This window comes from Hypanus sabinus, chromosome 9 (genome assembly GCF_030144855.1).
Source record: "Hypanus sabinus isolate sHypSab1 chromosome 9, sHypSab1.hap1, whole genome shotgun sequence".
Classification (NCBI taxonomy): Eukaryota; Metazoa; Chordata; class Chondrichthyes; order Myliobatiformes; family Dasyatidae; genus Hypanus; species Hypanus sabinus.
Genome location: NC_082714.1, coordinates 24,318,325 through 24,337,205, shown reverse-complemented (window position 1 = coordinate 24,337,205; position 18,881 = coordinate 24,318,325). Strand labels below are relative to the sequence as shown.

General features: G+C 38.6%; 1 protein-coding gene across 5 annotated transcripts in view; it reads left to right on the top strand.

Annotated features, from left to right (window-relative positions):
- mrtfba (myocardin related transcription factor Ba) overlaps window positions 1-18,881 on the top strand; it is a 233,184-nt gene that overhangs the window by 109,283 nt on the left and 105,020 nt on the right. For 3 of the 5 annotated variants that reach the window (XM_059979310.1, XM_059979311.1, XM_059979308.1), the window contains exon 4: window positions 1,787-1,993. In XM_059979310.1, the coding sequence (XP_059835293.1) occupies window positions 1,804-1,993 (190 nt within the window). In that variant the 5' untranslated portion in view covers window positions 1,787-1,803. Of the gene's footprint in view, window positions 1-1,328; window positions 1,411-1,786; window positions 1,994-5,335; window positions 5,370-18,881 lie in introns of those variants that run through there. The other 2 variants (XM_059979309.1, XM_059979314.1) reach the window with 2 other exon arrangements.

Below are 18,881 nucleotides of genomic sequence, written 5' to 3'. Positions count from 1 at the left end.
CATCTAACTTCACCACATCCTTAAACCGTAGTCTTATACACCCACATCCCTGTCCCTAAACCCTAACCTAGAAACGAAAACAAAAAGTGCTGGAAATACTTAGCAGATGAGGCATTTGAAGGATAAACAGAATTAACACAAGATGAAAAATATTTTTTCACTCTTCAATCTGAAAAGTTATCTCTTATTTTTCATTACACAGAGCCTGAGTGTTCCTAGCATTTTCTGTCTTTGTAATCTTGGTTTGAACTGGTCAAGCCCTTATCCTGAGACAATGCCCTTATTCTTAATTCCTCCAGGGGCAGCATCTTTGCAGTGGTTATTTCACTGGGGTTTTATATGTTACAATAAAGTGATTATTCTCAACCCAAACTAAAATGAGCTCATTCTGCTCCATTTTCTTCCCCAAGTCAACCCACACATTCCAGAAATTTATCTATTGAATCTTAACGTACTAATTATAAAGAAAGTATGTTCTTAAATAAAGAGACTAAAATAGTGTACAGTACTTCTAGTTTGGTCTCAGCAAAATGTTGTAGGGTAGCAAGATTTTCTTACTCTTGCTTTGCAATAAAAGCAATGCTACAATGAAGACATAATGAAAAGTGGCTCAGGTAGTTTGGGGAAGAGCTGAAATTTGTTTTGAAGTCTAAAGCTTTGTTCCCGAGGTTTGTAATTTGCTGTCATCAGTGGGTCTGTGCAAGTAGTTCAGAGCAAATGGTAATTTAGTTATAAATTTCAGTGGAATATTGGGTGTAAGTGCTTCAAATCTTTGTTAGTAATTACATTTAACAATGATAAATTGCATTTGTAAGGTGTTCAGCAATTGCTGCATTGTGTTTTAAACTAGACCATCATCCTTCCTCCCATTCTAAAGTGTTGCATTAGTATTCTGTGATTCCTTTCTATGGAACTGAAAAAAGAAATGCATAGGCTAGTTTTCAATTGTTTCTAAGGAAAATAATTTAATAAATAATTTTTTTAAGTCCGTTTCTTATTGTGTAATTAGGACTTTGTTTTGAGGTTCATTGTTGAATAATATGATACCACTGTATTGGAATTAGATCACACCTATTTTTAATGCACTAAGCTTGTGCTAAAGTTGGTATTTAGCCCCAAATCTAAAGTCACTAAAAGACTCAAAATAGGTATATCCTCACTGTGGTGTGGTTTGTATGCTGTGAGACATTAAAACTCACTTATGTGCATTACAGGGGCTTGGTAACAATGCAAATTTCCATACTCACCCATGTAAAACGGAGCAACACGGACAAAGATTTGGTTGCCATGGAAATGAAAGGATCCAGAGGGCAGGGAAATGAGCAGAAGAGTGAGATGGGACAGGAGGTGGGAAATAGTGCTTCTATGTTCTCGATCGACCTGATTGGGTGAAGTCAGTGGGATGGCCAGGTGGGAATGAGATAGACCTTTAGTCATATGTGATTGATCATGATTAGTTAACAAACACTTCCAGTTTCAAAATGAGGAATCATAAAAAGTAAAGGTGATACCCTTTACACATTAATATCTATATGATATACCCCTTTTTGAATTATATCAGCTATTTGTTGCAATTATTGCCAGTAAACACTTGCAATGTGCTGCATATTTCACACTTCTGGGGAAATACATGGGTGTTTCAATGAGTTGTGCCGGAAAATGTCTGCTCCAATCTCCAAATACCTAGGATTCTATCATGAACTATACAGAAAGCTTGTGCAAATATTTTGTTGCCATTAATGCTTTAAAAAAAGTGAATGGATTTTTTTCCTAACTTTATTTCTAGTTGAACTTAACATCATTATGGATCAACAGATGACTCCAACCATCTTACTGAGTGTGATGGATAATATACAAGTATCTGAATTGGAAGACTCAGTTCTACAGAGTTTAATAACGCCAAGCCCACGAAGTGAAATGGTTGCCCATGAGTTCCAAGAGCTTACGTTACAGACAAATCCACGCCTACCTCCTTTGAATGAACGGAAGAATGGTGAGTATTGCACTGAACTAGCTGACCACATTTATCTTCACTTTCGGGACTGGAATTGGTTTATTATTATTTACATGTACTGAGATACCGTGAAAAGCTCATCTTGCATGCTGTTCATACAGATCAAATCATTATATGGTGCATTGAGGTAGAACAAGGTAAAACAGTAACAATGCTTAATAAAGTGTAACAGCTACAGAGAATAACAGTGCAGGTAAACAATAAAGTACAAGTTCACAACAAGGTAGTTTGTGAGTCCATCTTGTCATACTAGGTCACCATTTAATAGTCTTATAAAGGCAGCAGTGCAGAAGCTGTGTTTGAGCCTGGTGGTTTGTGCTTTTGTGTACTCAGCACGATGGGGGGGGGTGTCAGGGGGTGAAGAGCGCGTCCAGGGTGGACAGGGTCTTTGACTATGCTGGCTGTTTTACTGAGGCAGATGAAGTTCATAGAGAGGAAGCTGACTCTTGTGATGTGCTGAGTGGTGTCTACAACACTACAGTTTCTTGAAGTCACTTTCACAGCAGTTTCTATAACTAACTGCTATGCATCCAGGTAGGATTTGGTGCATCAGGAAAAGTTGTTATTGGTCGTCGGGACATGCCAAATTTCTTTAGCACCCTGAGGAAGTACAGGTTTGGTGAGCTTTATTGGAGCACTGAGTTGAAATGTTGGCCGAATTCTCTCCTATCTTATATTGCAGCACTCAGCCCTCAACTTCTACAATTACTCTGAAAATAACTGTAGTGCAAATGACCATGTAAATTCCTTACTTGTATTATTTGCAGCTAAACTCCATATACTTCTACAGTTTATATGCAGGCATGGGACATATTTGATCCACTCCTTCAAACTTCTGCTTCCATTCAGCCATTGTTTTATGTAATCTTCTTCTTTAAAAGTTTGGTTGGAGTGAATTCAGAGTCATAGAATCCAGAAGTGGGCACTTCAGCCTACCACTTTCATCCAATCTGTTTACTCACCTATACTAATCTAATTTGTGTAGATCCAGATCTTTGTATACTTGACCATTCAAGTGCTTGTTTAAATGTCTCTAAAATGTAATGAATATGTCTGACTTTACCACTTCCTCTGGCAGTAAGTTACCAAGAGTGGGTGATATCTGATTTGGCACAGACCAGATGGACTGAAGGGTCTGTTTCTGTGCTGTAGTGTTCTCTGACTTTTCCATATTTCCATGATTGAAATTGAGTAAGTTCAAGAGCTGATCCATGCACTAAGCTCACCTAACTTATCTGTGAGACTCCTTGCATTAAAGCACATGCAAACCTTCCCATGTTCCCACCCTGCCTCAATCTTCTCTGTCCACTAGACTTGCTTAATTTGCCCTCTATGTTTTCCCCACCTGACATCTGGAAATAATAACTTGATTACTGATAGCAATTACTTATGCAAAGTCAATAATTCAGTTGTGAAGTCTGGGGCTATATGCAAAACAAGATGCAAAGATGCTGGGACCCATTGAAATATTTTGATCACAAGAGAAAAGTATTACTGTCCATGAGAAGTTTTACTTTTGGTTTAATTGAGTTGTAAATGTAAAATTCAAAACTACCTTAATTGTGCTATGTCTGACTAAAGAGTAAACCCAAACCCTAATTTATGCCTGATTTTGAGTAAAGGCATGGGAAACTCAGCGTGTTGACTTAGCCAGGTTATAAATGCTTCCTAATACATCTATATGTGGGTGTAACTGCTTTATACAGAAGCCTTGAAATTTAGAAAATGTGCCTTGCCACCTAATATTTGACTCCATCCAGACTTTGGCAGTTTTGATGGTAGTTGCAAATTGTCCAATAACAGTGGGAGCAAAGTTATGTAATTTCAAGTAATTAAATCTGGGATTAAATCTTATTTTAGTAATGGTTGCGGGGAAGCCACCATATAGCCATGTAAATTCATATGATTCACTATTCCTAACCCACTCTTGTCTTTAGAGAGTGCCTTGGGGTGAATGAAGGGTGATTGGCTTCCACAATAGATCAGAGGATTGTCCGGCAGCTGATGAAGCTAATTTTCATCTTTTGACTCTGCAATCAGTTGGGCAGAAAATGCTTGTAGTTTGAGCAAGTGTGAGTGTTTTGGGGCAGTCTGTTCCTTCAGCCCTTCTGTGCTGTAATTCTTGTCTGCTTCTGACACAAGTTCAGAAGCACACTCAATTTCCTAGCTCCCACGGTGAGATTTGAATTTATGTTGCTGGATCATTGGTTGTCAATGCCATGCTGAGTGGTCAAGGTTTCTCACAAGTTGAGGGGATATTGCGATTGTTCTTGAAAAGTTGTGAGGGTGTCCTTCAGACTTCTCCTCTGTCCACGTGAAGTTTGAATGGCAGAGTCCAGAAGTGAGTATCTGCTTCATGAATCTAGTGTTGGGCAAAGAGACAACATGCATGGCAGCTGAAATAGGTTGAGTGTAATAAAGCCTAAGGATGGTCTGGGTGAGAACACTGATGTTGGTTTCGAGGATTTTTCATGGGCAGTGTTTGTTATCTTGCAGTGCTTTGAAGTGGTTGCTGTAGACAGTCAGTTGTTTCTAACATATATAGCATGCAAAAATAAACTACTGCCTGTGTGATCACATTACTCACATTTTTATGGATTTCCCAACATACTCTTCCTCAGAAGGCTAACTGTATAATAAAAGCAGAATTGCACATTTCATATTTGATATTTATTCTCACTAAGAAGTAGTTCCCAAAATATGGGAAGTGGTTCTCGTTTTCCAGTATCTCATCATGGGGCTTTCTTTGGTGGTATTGTACAGCAGAGATAGTTTGGTAAAGTGGTTTTTTTTGTGGCTGTTAAAATTAAGACTCATATCCGAACCTGTGCACATGTAGGCATCTTCTCTGTACTGCAGCTCACTGACTGTGGTTGGAATGACATAAATTGAACAATTTCACATTTGTCCTACAAATTATCTCCACTCTAATAAGAAGCCTGTTGAAAGCAAATTGTAGCATTGAATTGTGGAAAAAAACAGTAGGCATAGAAGTGATAGTGCAGTTTTGTTTGATTTCATTCTGCACTGATATTGGGTATGTAATGGACCTTTTGATACTGTGGTGGATCCTGCTTAAGTGCAGTCATGAAGAAGACATGAGATGGAGGTGAACTTTTGCAGGGAGTCAAATTTAAGAAAGCTCCTCCACAGTCCCACTAACTGAGTAAAAAGGGTTTTGAGGGTTCAAGGAACAATCTGTATAAAGGTTGATGCTACTGTCTGCATTTCTTTTGAAGCTTTCCGTTGTGCCTCGAGTTTGATGGAATCCACACTATAATTTGAGGAATAGTTTTTTGGCCTCTGGGAAGAAGGAAGATTTCAGTGCCAAGGTTGGAAAAGACACGATTTTCTGGTATGGTATGATTGGCAAGGATGGAGTAGGGAAAGCCTAACTAACTAAGTTCTCCTCCTGAAAAAATAAATGGAACATAGCCTTATTTTCCTAAATTCAAACATAAGACCTCCTGTCCAGATGGTGTTATCTGTTAGCTTGTGTCATTCATCTCAATAACTATTCACAAGGTTGTCCACATTATCTGTGCTGTACCAAGTACAACTAACTGTTAGATGAACTAAACAAACTACTATCTAATAAAATAGCCCTCACAGCCAACCTGAGAGCTTCCAACCAACAGGAGCCAGAGTCTAGTGATTTACCTGCCCCAATCGCTATCATAATTGCCATCCTAGAAGAGACTTGTGACTTCAGTACCAGAAAGCACCCAAAACTGGTATGATTAGAATGATGAGGAGCTCCAAAAGCTAATTAACTGCAAATATGAGGTGTCTTTACAGGCACCTGAAGTCTATTAGAGAAACTGAATTCGGGATGGTGAGTGAAAAGAACACAGTAAGGTCAGCTTCTTGTAAAGCTGAATTCTTAAGCTTTTTGAAGCCATCTATGACCCAAACATGCTGGGACCCACCCCAATGATAGTAATGAAGTTATTAATTACTAAGGTATTAATTATTAAAAAGTGAAATTATTAAGGGAAAGACTCAATTAGTGCACACGAAAAACAGCACCTCGGATGATACCTTAGCAATGACTTTGTCCATGATCTGAGTGCCCCTAACTGCATCCCATAGTGAACAATTCTGCCCAGCTTCGTTACAAGCTGTGTTTGACTTATCAAAACATTTATTAGCCAACTGAAAAACAGTGCCATGGGAACAAATATCTCCCCACTAAGGTTCTAAAACTTGGCAGAAAGGAACTCCAGTTACAAGTTCACAGCATCCTCTCTCGCATCTGGGAAAAGGATGACATTCCAGGAACATCAAATGTACATGCAGTAACAAGAGTCTCCCTGTGGACTATGACAAGTGAAGTCATTGCTTGGCATGGCTTATCGTTCACACTTGACTTTTAGTCCAGGCAGTTTAGAACACACTATAAATGCTGACATAGCCATGAAAAAGATCAAAACTCTAATGTTCTAATCAGTTCATTTATTTACCTGAAGTTGCTGAATTCATTAGGACAAGTCTTGAGTGAAGTAATGTGCCTTTAGAAGATGGTTTGTTGTTTCTTAAATTTACAGTGGATTTCATTGGAACTGTCTGAAAGGCCAGACATGGACAGTTCAAAGTGAAAGTGCAACGGGCAATTCAGATGGCAGACGTGAGAAACTTGGGAAACCCTTGCACGTTGAATGTTAATGCAAAATTTTGCACACTGGTTTTGGGTTCCCCAATGTGAAGGAAACCACATCATGAGCACTGAATACTTTATATGAAATTGGAGAAGATACAAGTGAATTGCTGCTTTATCTGAGGGTAATGTTGAAGTCAATGTATGGTATAAAGCGGAGAAGGACAGATGTTGCATCTGCTGCATTTAGGTGGAATAATGCCATGAGAATTGGAGTGGATGCTCTGTGGAGAAGGAAGATGACAATTCTATTCAAAGCCATGCCAAGCAATGCTGAAAGGAAGGAGGAGGAGCTGTATCCAGCTGTGGCATCACATTTAAAATTGCAAAGGGTAGCCAACTAAATATTGGGGCTGGTAGGTAAGGCAAAGATAACTCGATATTTGTTCAGAGTGTGAGCGGAGGTACTAAATGTTGCAGAAAAGCAGTTGAGATCCTAATAACTGTGGTGGAGATGAAGAAAAACAATGCATGTGTCAATGTAAAAGCTGCTGTAGTCAGAAAAAAATATGATGGAGCCTGAGAAACTGGGAAAAGGGAAAGGAATCCTTTATGGAACAGGGTAGGGAGGGCTCTTGTAGGTAGTTGTGAGAATCTGTAGGCTTGTGATTGTGATTGGTTGGCAACCAATCCTCTGAGGTATAGCTGTTTTATGCCAAAAGGTTATCTTGTATTGATCATTGATGTGTTATGAAAATATAATAATTACATTCAGAATTCAAGAATTCTGAAGTTCTTGCCAATACTACTTGGTATTGTGTTGTGAAATTGAGGTGGTTTATCATTTTCACTGTTCTGCAGTAAGATTGCATGGATTTATACGGATAAATTGGATTCTTATGGTGAAGATGTATATTGCCTTTTCTTTCCAGACTGTAGTCTGCTGAATAGGTCATTTATTATAATAAGGAATAATCAATGTCTTTTTATATCTTTACTTCGCATGTGACTGTCATTTATTTTGGTTTGAAAACATGAACTGTTTTGATGTAATTTTCTCCTTCAGATTAACTTCATGGTTACAAGTAACTTTTCTGTCACTTGCTCAATTAAATGTACCTTATTGGATTCTAAATTGGAATTCGTATTTAAACATGGGAACAAATCTGAATTATGGTTATAATTTTGCCAGATTTCAGTTGTGCCGTATTACTTAATCTGTGGGAAAAGCAACTTGAAAATCAAATTCTAAAAATTAATTGCAATTCCTTTATGGAGGAGAAATGCATCAACTTTAGAGGAAAAAATTTTCCCACAGTTTTCAAGCCCATTGGGATATGATGTAATGTGTTGGTGAAATGTTGTTGAAAAATTGACCCATGCATCCCATTTAACCCATTTCTGTTAAAAAAGAAATGATCTAATTCTGAATCCCAAGAGCCATGCTGTAGTTGTGGAATTGTGTCCTCTTGTGTGGGTTCAGTGTGAAAGTTACATCAAGGCATAAACTTCAGGGACATCTGTGACTCAGTTTTGTACAAATATAAATCACAGGACCAAAAGAAGAGACTGTTGTTATTCATAGGCTGGTAATTGACATGCCTGATATGCCTAGTAGCTGTTGAGAATGTTTTTTGTATATTAGAATAGATTGCTTTGGACATTGGCAGTCAGTTTATTTGTGGTAAAAGCAAAAACTGGAAAAAGATTTACTAAATCCTCTTGAGACCCTCTGAAAGGACAAAGGGCAAGCTTGAGAATTCCATTGTAAAGGACCCCAAATGAGTTTTAAAGGCAATAACTTTCTTTTTTTAGATGACTTGTTCCAGTGGTATTGCTTGATACTTGATTGCTTTCCCAAGAAAATAAATGACTTTCTTTTGCCCATGGTAATCCAAGTTGAATAGAGCAAGTTTCCCCAAGTGACCCAATTCTGATAATCTTTTTCTGTTAGCAATAACTGTACTTATTAGATCCCTTTACATAATAACCTTAATTCTTCAAAGCTCTACCAATGAAAAAGTATTTGTAGGAGAGTAAAATGAAGCATACATTTCATTCAATCCAGTTAACGGTAAACTAGATTTTGACTAATGTAGCATTAAACTGCTAGCAACATTCAGGCAATGAAAATGTAAACAGAAAAATTATCAATAATTATGTCAAATTCAATCATTTATTTAAATTCAATCACTAAAGCAGCAGGACAAACACAAAGTGTACTTGTAATACCTCAATAAGCTGTGATTTATTTCTTTAAAGGATTTCGTGTTAATTTGCAGTTATCTGATGCATTTAAAGTTCAACTAAGGGGTATCCAAAATCTGATTGGCTTGATGCATCATGAAAGTTGTTGTTTTGGAATTTTGTTACAAGTAGCTGGTTGTGATGTCCAAGGAAATTTTTGAAATTTAGAAAGTTTAAATTCAAAAATATACTACAATTGCATAAAAAGGCAGATCTCACTTGCCCTTTTGAGCCAAATAAGGGCTTCTTATTCCACAGAGAATGTAATGTTTATTAGTAGTAAATGTGTTGATTTTGATCCAGATGCTCACAGTTGTATTAAAAAAAAGTTTCAAATAAACCAGAATATCATTAGTAAAGGTTCTGGTACAGACAAAGGGTTGACACATCATAATCTTAAGAAAAATATTTTTTTGTCCCCTACCATTGTGGTCTCATATTTCCAAACAGCTCAGTGCTAAATGTTTTTTCACTGAATGACTAGTAATTTGGGAACATTTATGGCAACTCAAGGCTCAGTACTTGATGTTTGGTTCTTTGTGCTTCTTATTTCAATTCAGAGCTACAACAGATAAGGAAGACAAAACCTACAGCAATCAAAAATGTCAAATCGTCTTCACTCAACGCAAAATGTGATTTACAAATAACTGAACATCACAGAGTTTGAAAAACAACTCCTTTTAATATATAAAAAAACAAATTTGGCAGATGTTGGAAGTCCAAGTAACACACACAAAATGCTGGAGGAACTCAGCAGGCCAGGCAGCGTCTATTGAAAAGAGTACTGTATAGTCGAATATTTGGGCCTTCTTTTCCATTGATGCTGCCTGACCTGCTGAGTTCCTCCAGTATTTTGTGTGTGTTCCTTTGAATAAACTGTAATTCGGTTCCCATATATTGCAGTGATTTTAAGAAAGGCTTACCTTAACAGATTTTTTTTCCTGATCTATCACTCTTATAAACCTATACTGTAAATGCAAGTTCCAGGGATAAGTTCCAGGGACATGTAAAGGAGATGAGCATGACTCAATCATTTATGGAATTAAACATTATTTTTCAAATATTGACATTTTGATTGCAGTGTACATGAAATTAAATGAAGGAATTTTCTTAAAATAATGAAATGATTTTGTAAGCTTGCAGCAGTACAGTGCAATATATAAACATTGCTATAAAATACATTAAGAATCTATTATAAAATAAATAGTGCAAAAAGATAGCAAAATAGTGAGGTGGTGTTCATGGATTATTCAGAAACCTGAATGCAGAATGACTTTTCAATATGGATTTCTGCTGGAACCATGATGAATGCTTTGCTCATTTCTATAAACTCGTAAGTAAGTAATATACAAAATTTTCTGGGATACAGATATCACTGACTACCTTTTATTGTCCATTCCATAGTGTCCTTTAGCTGCTTGCCAGATCACTTCAGATCAGTGATACACAGAGATACATCAGAGATACCTGGGAAAGTACTGATAGTCCTTGATGTGCATGCCAAAAACAGTACATGTAAATAAGTACGTGATAAAACAGACATGTAAATATGGTGATTAAAAAGCCATTCAGGATGAATCTAGAATGAGCTGCCAGGGAGGAGGTAGAAGCAGATATAAAGGCTATATTTGTGGTTACTTATACAGAAGCATGAATAGACAGGCTATAAAGGGATATGCTATATCGACGATTGCATTGGTGCTGCTTCCTGCACCCATGCTGAACTCGTTGATTTCATCCATTTTGTCTAGGTTGAATAGGTTAGGGCTGTATTCCCTGGAGCATAGAAGAATGAGGGGAGATTTGATAGAGGTGTTTAAAATTATGATGAGTATAGATAGAGTGAATGCAAGCAGGCTTTTTCCACTGAGGCTAGGGGAGAAAAAAAACAGAGGACATGGGTTAAGGGTGAAGGGGGAAAAGTTTAAAGGGAACATTAGGGGTGGGACTTCTTCACACAGAGAGTGGTGGGAGTGTGGAATGAGCTGCCAGATGAAGTGGTAAATGCGGGCTCACTTTTAACATTTAAGAAAAACTTGGACAGGTACATGGATGAGCGGGGTATGGAGGGATATGGTCCAGGTGCAGATCAGTAGGACTAGGCAGAAAAATAGTTCGGCACAGCCAGGAAGGGCCAAAAGGCCTGTTTCTGTGCTGTAATGTTCTCTGGTCTCCAACTTCCACCCAGCCCTCAGACTCACTTGGTCCATTTTTGACACTTCCCTCTCACAGCTACCTGGGCTATACCTTGTCTCACCCTGCTACTTGTGAAAATGTCAACCCCTTCTCTCAATTCCTCCATCTCTGCCGCATTTGCTCTCAGGATGAGGCTTTTCATTCTAGAACAAAGGAGATGTTTTCCTTCAAAGAAAAAAGGGGCTTCCTTTCCTCCACCATCAACGCTGCCCTCAACCACATCTCTTCCATTTCTTGCACGTCTGTTCTTACCCTATCCTCCCACCACCCTACCAGGGATAGCACTCCTCTTGTCCTCACCTACCACCCCACAAGCCTCTACGTCCAGCGCATAATTCTCCGAAACTTCCGCCACCTCCAACTGGATCCCACCACCAAGCACATCTTTACATCTTCCCCACCCCCCCCCCCCACTTTCTGCTTTCTGCAGGGATTGCTTCCTCCATAACTCCCTTGTTCATTCAGCTCACCCCACCGATCTCCCTCCTGACACTTACCCTTGCAAGCGGAACAAGTGCTTCACCTGCCCCTACACCACCTCCCTCACTACCATTCAGGGCCCCAAACAATCCTTCCAGGTGAGGTGACGCTCCACCTATGAGTCTGTTGGGGTCATTTACTGTGTTCGGTGCTGATGGTGTGGCCTCTTGTATATTGATGAGACCTGGCAGAGATTGGGAGACATCTTCGCTGAGTATCTACACTCCGTCCACCAGAACAAGCGAGATCTCCCAGTGACCACTCATTTTAATTCCAGTTCCCATTCCGACATGTCAATCCATGGCCTCCTCCACTGCCAGGATAAGGCCACACTTAGGTTGGAGGAACAACACTTTATTTTCCATTTGTGTAGCCTCCAACCTGGTGGCACGAACATCGATTTCTTCAACTTTCAGCAATGCTTCCACACACCCCCCCCCCCTTCACCATTTCCCATATCTTTGTCCCTCTCTTATGTTATCTTCTTCCCTGCCCATCGCCTCCCTCTGGTGCTCCTCCTCCCCACCTTTCTTCTTTCTCCCATAGCCTTCTGTCTCTTTCATCTATAAACTTCCTAGCTCTTTGCCTCATCCCTCCCCTTCCAAGTTTCACCTCTCTCTCTCTCTCTCTCTCCCCCCACCTTTCAAATCTCCTTGACTTTTTTTTCTCCAGTCATGCCAAACGGTTTCAGCCCAAAGCGTCGACTGTACTTTTTTTCCATAGATGCTGCCTGCCCTGCTGAGTTCCTCCGCATTTTGTGTGTGTTGCTCGGATTTCTAGCATCTGCAGGTTTTCTCTTGAAAGGGATGCAAACCATACACAAGCAGATGAGATTCATTTGGATCAGCATTTGAAGGCTATGAGGTTGTGAATTTGTGACCAAAGTTGACACAGAGGTGGCTGGTTGAAGGGTTTATTCCAATTCTGCACTGTTCTTTGCACTATGAGAAAAGGGGATTACATTAAGAAATTTGCTCAACAAAATTGAGAGCGAAGAAGTAATGACTTAATGGGCGCAAAAGTGGCAATAGAATCCAATCTGGAAAGCTGAGCTTTTGCAATTGGAAAAAGACAAACAAGGCAAGAGAAAAAGGTGTTAGGATGCTAAGAAGTGCCAAAGCATACAACATAGAACATGGAACAGACACTTTAGCCCACGATGTTATGCTGACCTACTCTAAGATAATTCTAACCCTTCCCTCCCGCATAGGTCTCCATTTGTGTTTCAACTGTGTGAAACATGTCTGAGACCTGTCGAAATGTCCTTAAAGTGCTGTATCTGCCTCTACTCCTATCCCTGGCAGCACAGGCAGCACATTTGATGCATTTATCATTCTCTGTATTTAAAAAAAATAACTGTGACATCCGCTCTATACTTACCTCCAATCACCTTAAAATTATGACCTCTCATGTTAAACTTTTCTGCGTTAGGAGAAAGGTCCACATGATCTATGCCTCTTACCATCTTGTTCACCTATATCAAGTCACTTCTCATCCTCCTCCTTTCCAAGGAGAAAAGCCCTGGCTTACATAATCTATCCCCATACATGTTCTCCAATCCAGGCAACATTCTGGTAAATCTTCCCTGCATGCTCTCTAAAGCTTCCACATTCTTCCTATAATGAGGTGACCAGAAGGGAACACAGTTATTCCAAGTGTGGTCTAACCTGGGTTTTATAGAGCTGTAACATTACCTCACAGCAATCCTTTGACTATTGAAGGTCAACACACTTCTTGCCATTTCAACAAAAGGATCTTGGTAGGAAGTTTGATAAGAAGACACAGTCAATACCTATCTTTATTAGCCCTGATGTAAAGTAGGTGGCAGAATCATGGTAGAATTGTATAAACCACTAGATAGACCACAATTAGCCACTGCTCAATTAAACTCTGCTTAGCACACTACAGGAAGGACATGGAGAGGGTTTAAAGAAAAATTACAAGAATATTGCTAAGATTGTAGCTCTGAGGAGACGCTGACAGTGGTATTGTCTTTGGAACAGAGAGACAGTGTATTCTTCACCACAGTTAAGAATGGCCTTTACAAGGGGCACAAAGGACCTTTTTCCTTGGACTGAAAGGTTAATAACAAGATTCCAGCTGACAGATTGTAAGATTGATGAGAATATTTATTGTAAATAGTAATGCGAGTCTTAAAATTGCTAATGGGGACAGAAAATCTTAAAACATTAATAAAAACTAAATGAATACTTGAAGTCTTCCCCTTCCTAGACAATGGGGATGAGATTGTGAATTGTGACTGAAGTTTATACCACCAAATTTAGAATTTAAGCAGAGTTGCTATCTGCCTCTGGGACCTTGCTCTTCAGTTGACATATGGCTTTTTTGACTTTTGGTGAGACTTCCACAGTTGAATACTTCAGAAATGCTCCTTCTCAGTAGGCATTGACTAAGCCACACCTCTTGCCTTTTTCAAAGTGGGCTTTTGTGTCTGGATCATCGATTATTATGGCATTGTTGAAAATATAACATTATCTGTCCACATCTTGTTTATCAGCAGGTTGCTGAAGCTCCTGTGTCTTTCCATCTTCTGTCTATTCCTTAGTTCTTGGGTTTTTTGTTGGGCCATAGCATTCAGATACTTCTGGCTTTTGCCTGATCCTTAGTTAATTGTGAGGATTAATCAAGCTTGATAGTTTAGAAAAGGATTGAGTGGTGATTGGGAACTTGTAGTTCAGATGAAGTGGAGTTGGATCTGATATATGGGAGATTAGTGGTGGTTGAGCTCTGGGTCTCCAGATATCAGTGATGTGTAAAGTGGACAGTCAAAGGATACGGGTAGATAATTCAATCACCTGGTAAGAAATCTATTCTAACACTGCACTTGGAGAACTGCTGCTTCCACAGAAATAACTAATATTGGATGTACCCATGGTAACATAATTTCCATTGCAATGCTTCAAAAGAGCAATTACACAAGAGCAATGTCATCCCTTGAGCACTTGATGACTCTGGGCCTGTGTTCATTAGAAATCAGAAGAATGAGAGGTAACCGAATTGAAACCCATCGAATGGTGAAGGGCCTTGATAGAGTGGGTGTGGAGAGGATGTTTCATATGCTGGGAGAGTCTGAGACCAGAAAGCAGCCTCAGAATAGGGGGGTATATTTTAGAATAAAGAAGAGGAGGAATTTCTTTAGCCAGAGAGTGGTGAATCTTTGGAATTCTTTGCCACGGGTGGCTGTTGAGGCTGAGTCTTTATGGATATTTAAGACAAAGTTTGATAGATTCATGATTAAGGGATTGGGGCTGAAAGGAAAATTAGATCAGCCAGGATGAAATGGTGAAGAAACTCAGTAGGGTAAATGGCCTAATACTGCTCCTATAGCTTATGGTCTTATTATCCCTTGCACCCTAACATGGAAGCCATGTAGCAAGCATAAAGATAGTTTAAACCTGGTTGCATTTCTGATTTGGTTGTAGGAATGCTGGAACAAATAGAATTACATAATTCAACTTTTAGTAACCAATTTTAGCCCACTGCTTTAAATGTGCAGACTATGCAGTGTTCAGTATCAGTGCTATGGCTGTAAAGAACTTTACTTTGTCTGATGTAGATTTATTGACGGTGTCACGCTATCTGAAAAAATAACTTGCAAGTTATGTGAGAAGGTAATCATAGAAAGTTTGATATATTTCAGCAAATTACTTATTACTTAAGCACCAATTGTCAGTTCAATGTAAGATGAAATGAAAATGGGAAAACTTGATGAGTAGTTCAGCTAACATTTAATGGACCTTTGTTAATAAATGCTTCAAATTGTGCTTAAGTCTTTTCATTTTCTCACTAACAAGTATGTTAGTCCCTACTTCTCATTAGATTTTTCATCAGTGTTTTTAAAGGATGATGGAATATAGTTAAAGAAATGCAATAAATATTCTTTCTAATGCAGTTTATGCCTGTACTAATATATGTGTAAAATTGTGGTATTCAGTCTCTTAATATTATTGGAAAACTAGATTTGTGACCACGTTGGTTAGATATTAAAGCATTGAATCTGAAGCTTACAGGTGCTCCTACTGAATCTTGAGACCTTGCCATATTGTGAGTGTTCTTGGTAAATTCATATCATTTTTTTCACCAATGTCTTCTGTCTTTGTTTAGGAGGGTATCTTCAGGCAATGTGTCTATAAATTTCAGTACAGTGTTGATACAGAAGTTGAGTGATGTATAGCCTAGGACCATTGTACTTAAATTAATATCTTGGAAATATTCTAAGGATAACTGTATATATAACCATATAACAATTACAGCACAGAAACAGGCCATCTCGGCCCTTCGAGTCCATGCCAAACGCTTACTCTCACCTAGTCCCACCGACCTGCACTCATAGCTCTCCGTTCCTTTCCTGTCCATATAACCTATCCATTTTTTTTTAAATGACAATATCGAACCTGCCTCTACCACTTCTACTGGAAGCTCGTTCCACACAGCTACCACTCTGTGAGTAAAGAAGTTCCCCCTCGTGTTACCCCTAAACTTTTTCCCCTAACTCTCAACTCATGTCCTCTTGTTTGAATCTCCCCTACTCTCAATGGAAAAAGCCTATCCATGTCAACTCTATCTATCCCCCTTATAATTTTAAATACCTCTATCAAGTCCCCCCTCAACTTTCTACGTTACAAAAAATAAAGACCTACCTTGTTCAACCTTTCTCTGTAACTTAGGTGCTGAAACCCAGGTAACATTCTAGTAAATCTCCTCTGTACTGTCTCTATTTTGTTGACATCTTTCCTATAACTCAGTGACCAGAACTGTACACAATACTCCAACTTTGGCCTCACCAATGCCTTGTACAATTTTAACATTACATCCCAACTCCTATACTCAAAGCTCTGATTTATAAAGGCCAACATACCTAAAGCTTTCTTCACCACCCTATCCACATGAGATTCCGCCTTCAGGGAATGATGCACCATTATTCCTAGGTCACTCTGTTCTACTGCATTCTTCAATGCCCTACCATTTGGATTATTCCTACCAAAATGTAGCACCTCACACTTATCAGCATTAAACTCCATCTGCCATCTTTCAGCCCACTCTTCTAACTGGCCTAAATCTCTCTGCAAGTTTTGAAAACCTACTTCATTACCCACAACGCCACCTATCTTCGTATCATCTGCATTCTTAGTATCATCTGCATACTTACTAATCCAATTTACCACTACATCATCCAGATCATTAATGTATATGACAAACAACATTGGACCCAGTACAGATCCCTGAGGCACACCACTAGTCACCAGCCTCCAACCTGTCAAACAGTTATCCACTACTACTCTCTGGCATCTCCCATCCAGCCACTGTTGAATCCATTTTACTACTTCAATAACAATACCTAACGATTGACCCTTCCTAACTAACCTTCTGTGTGGAACCTTGTCAAAGGCCTTACTGAAGTCCATATAGACAACATCCACTGCTTTACCCTCATCAACTTTCCTAGTAACAGCTTCAAACAATTCAATAAGATTTGTCAAACATGACCTTCCACGCACAAATCCATGTTGACTGTTCCTAATCAGACCCTGTCTATCCAGATAATTATATATACCATCTCTAAGAATACTTTCCATTAATTTACCTACCACTGACATCAAGCTTAATTGCTAGGTTTACTCTTAGAACCTTTAAAAACAATGGAACCACATGAGCAATATGTCAATCCTCCGGCACCATCCCCGTCTCCAACGACATTTGAAATATTTCTGTCAGAGCCCCTGCTATTTCTACACTAACTTCCCTCAAGGTCCTAGGGAATATTCTGTCAGAACCTGGAGACTTATCCACTTTTATATTCTTTAAAAGTGCCAGTACTTCCTCTTCTTTAATTATCATAGTTTCCATAAATACCCTACTTGTTTCCCTTACCTAACACAATTCAATATCCTTCTCCTTAGTGAATACTGAAGAAAAGAAATTGTTCAAAATCTCCCCCATCTCTTTTGGCTCCACACATAGCCATCCACTCTGATTCTCTAAGGGACCAATTTTATCCCTCACTATCCTTTTGCTATTAATATAACTGTAAATCCTTTGGATTTATTTTCACCTTACTTGCCAAAGCAACCTCATATCTTCTTTTATTTTTTCTGATTTCTTTCTTAAGATTCTTTTTACATTCTTTATATTCCTCGAGCACCTCATTTACTCCATGCTGCCTATATTTTTTGTAGATCTCTCTCTTTTTCAGAACCATGTTTCTAATATCCCTTGAAAACCATGGCCTCTCAGACTTTTAACCTTTCCTTTCAACCTAACAGGAACATAAAGATTCTGTACCCTCAAAATTTCACCTTTAAATGACCTCCATTTCTCTATTACATCCTTCCAATAAAACAATTTGTCCCAATCCACTCCTTCTAAATCCTTTCGCATCTCCTTAAAGTTAGCCTTTCTCCAATCAAAAATCTCAACCCTGGGTCCAGACCCATCCTTCTCCATAATTATATTGAAACTAATGGCATTGTGATCACTGTATGAAGTAAGGGTGGTGGAGAGTTTTTCCAATAAATCACCTAAGGAAAAATGGACTTTCCAGTTTTCAACCAGCATCATTAAAGAACACGCAAACAGATCATGCACCTTGTTCCTGTTTACGAGACTGCACTGTACCTAAGTGGCCTAATGTGCTTTCTGAAGTACTGTCAGTCACTGACCATACTTCAACAATAGCTTAAAATGAATGAATTTAAAACACAGAAAGTTATAGTAATTAAACTAATGTAGTGGGCCCATTGAAATGTTGCCCTGATCAGTCATCAGCTATTATATTCTGAATAGCCCAATTTACTTTTTTTAACTAATGTGACTAGTATATTTCATGTACTTGAATCAATGTGTTGGATTTCTTGGGAACCTAGTGTGAAATCTATGTTGTCCATTAGACAAGGCAATGCAGAGAATCTTGAATCGACTAGTTGATACTTCCATTCTCCAGCTGTAAAATCTGATTTAAACTGTTCCTTTTGAAAACACCATGGGGGTAGAAATTTGTTTTTTGGTACATGCACTAAGTGTGTAATACAGTAACTTTGTGTTTTACTTTGATTTTAAAATGTTTGTACCAACTTCTTGAAAGGACTATTACATTACGTGTTTAATTCAAGGATGAATTTATATCCATATTTTCCAAAAGGAAAATGTTTACCCTTTGAAGGTGGTTAAATTACCTCTGCACATTCATGTGACCTTAGAATCCCATGGCCATGTGTTAAATCAATAGTGCTTGTACTGGAAGAGCTACTGCTAACTTCTATTATTACAGTGTTGCAGTTAAAGAATTTCCATTTGCTGAAACAAAATATTTTATAGATTGCTTTAAAA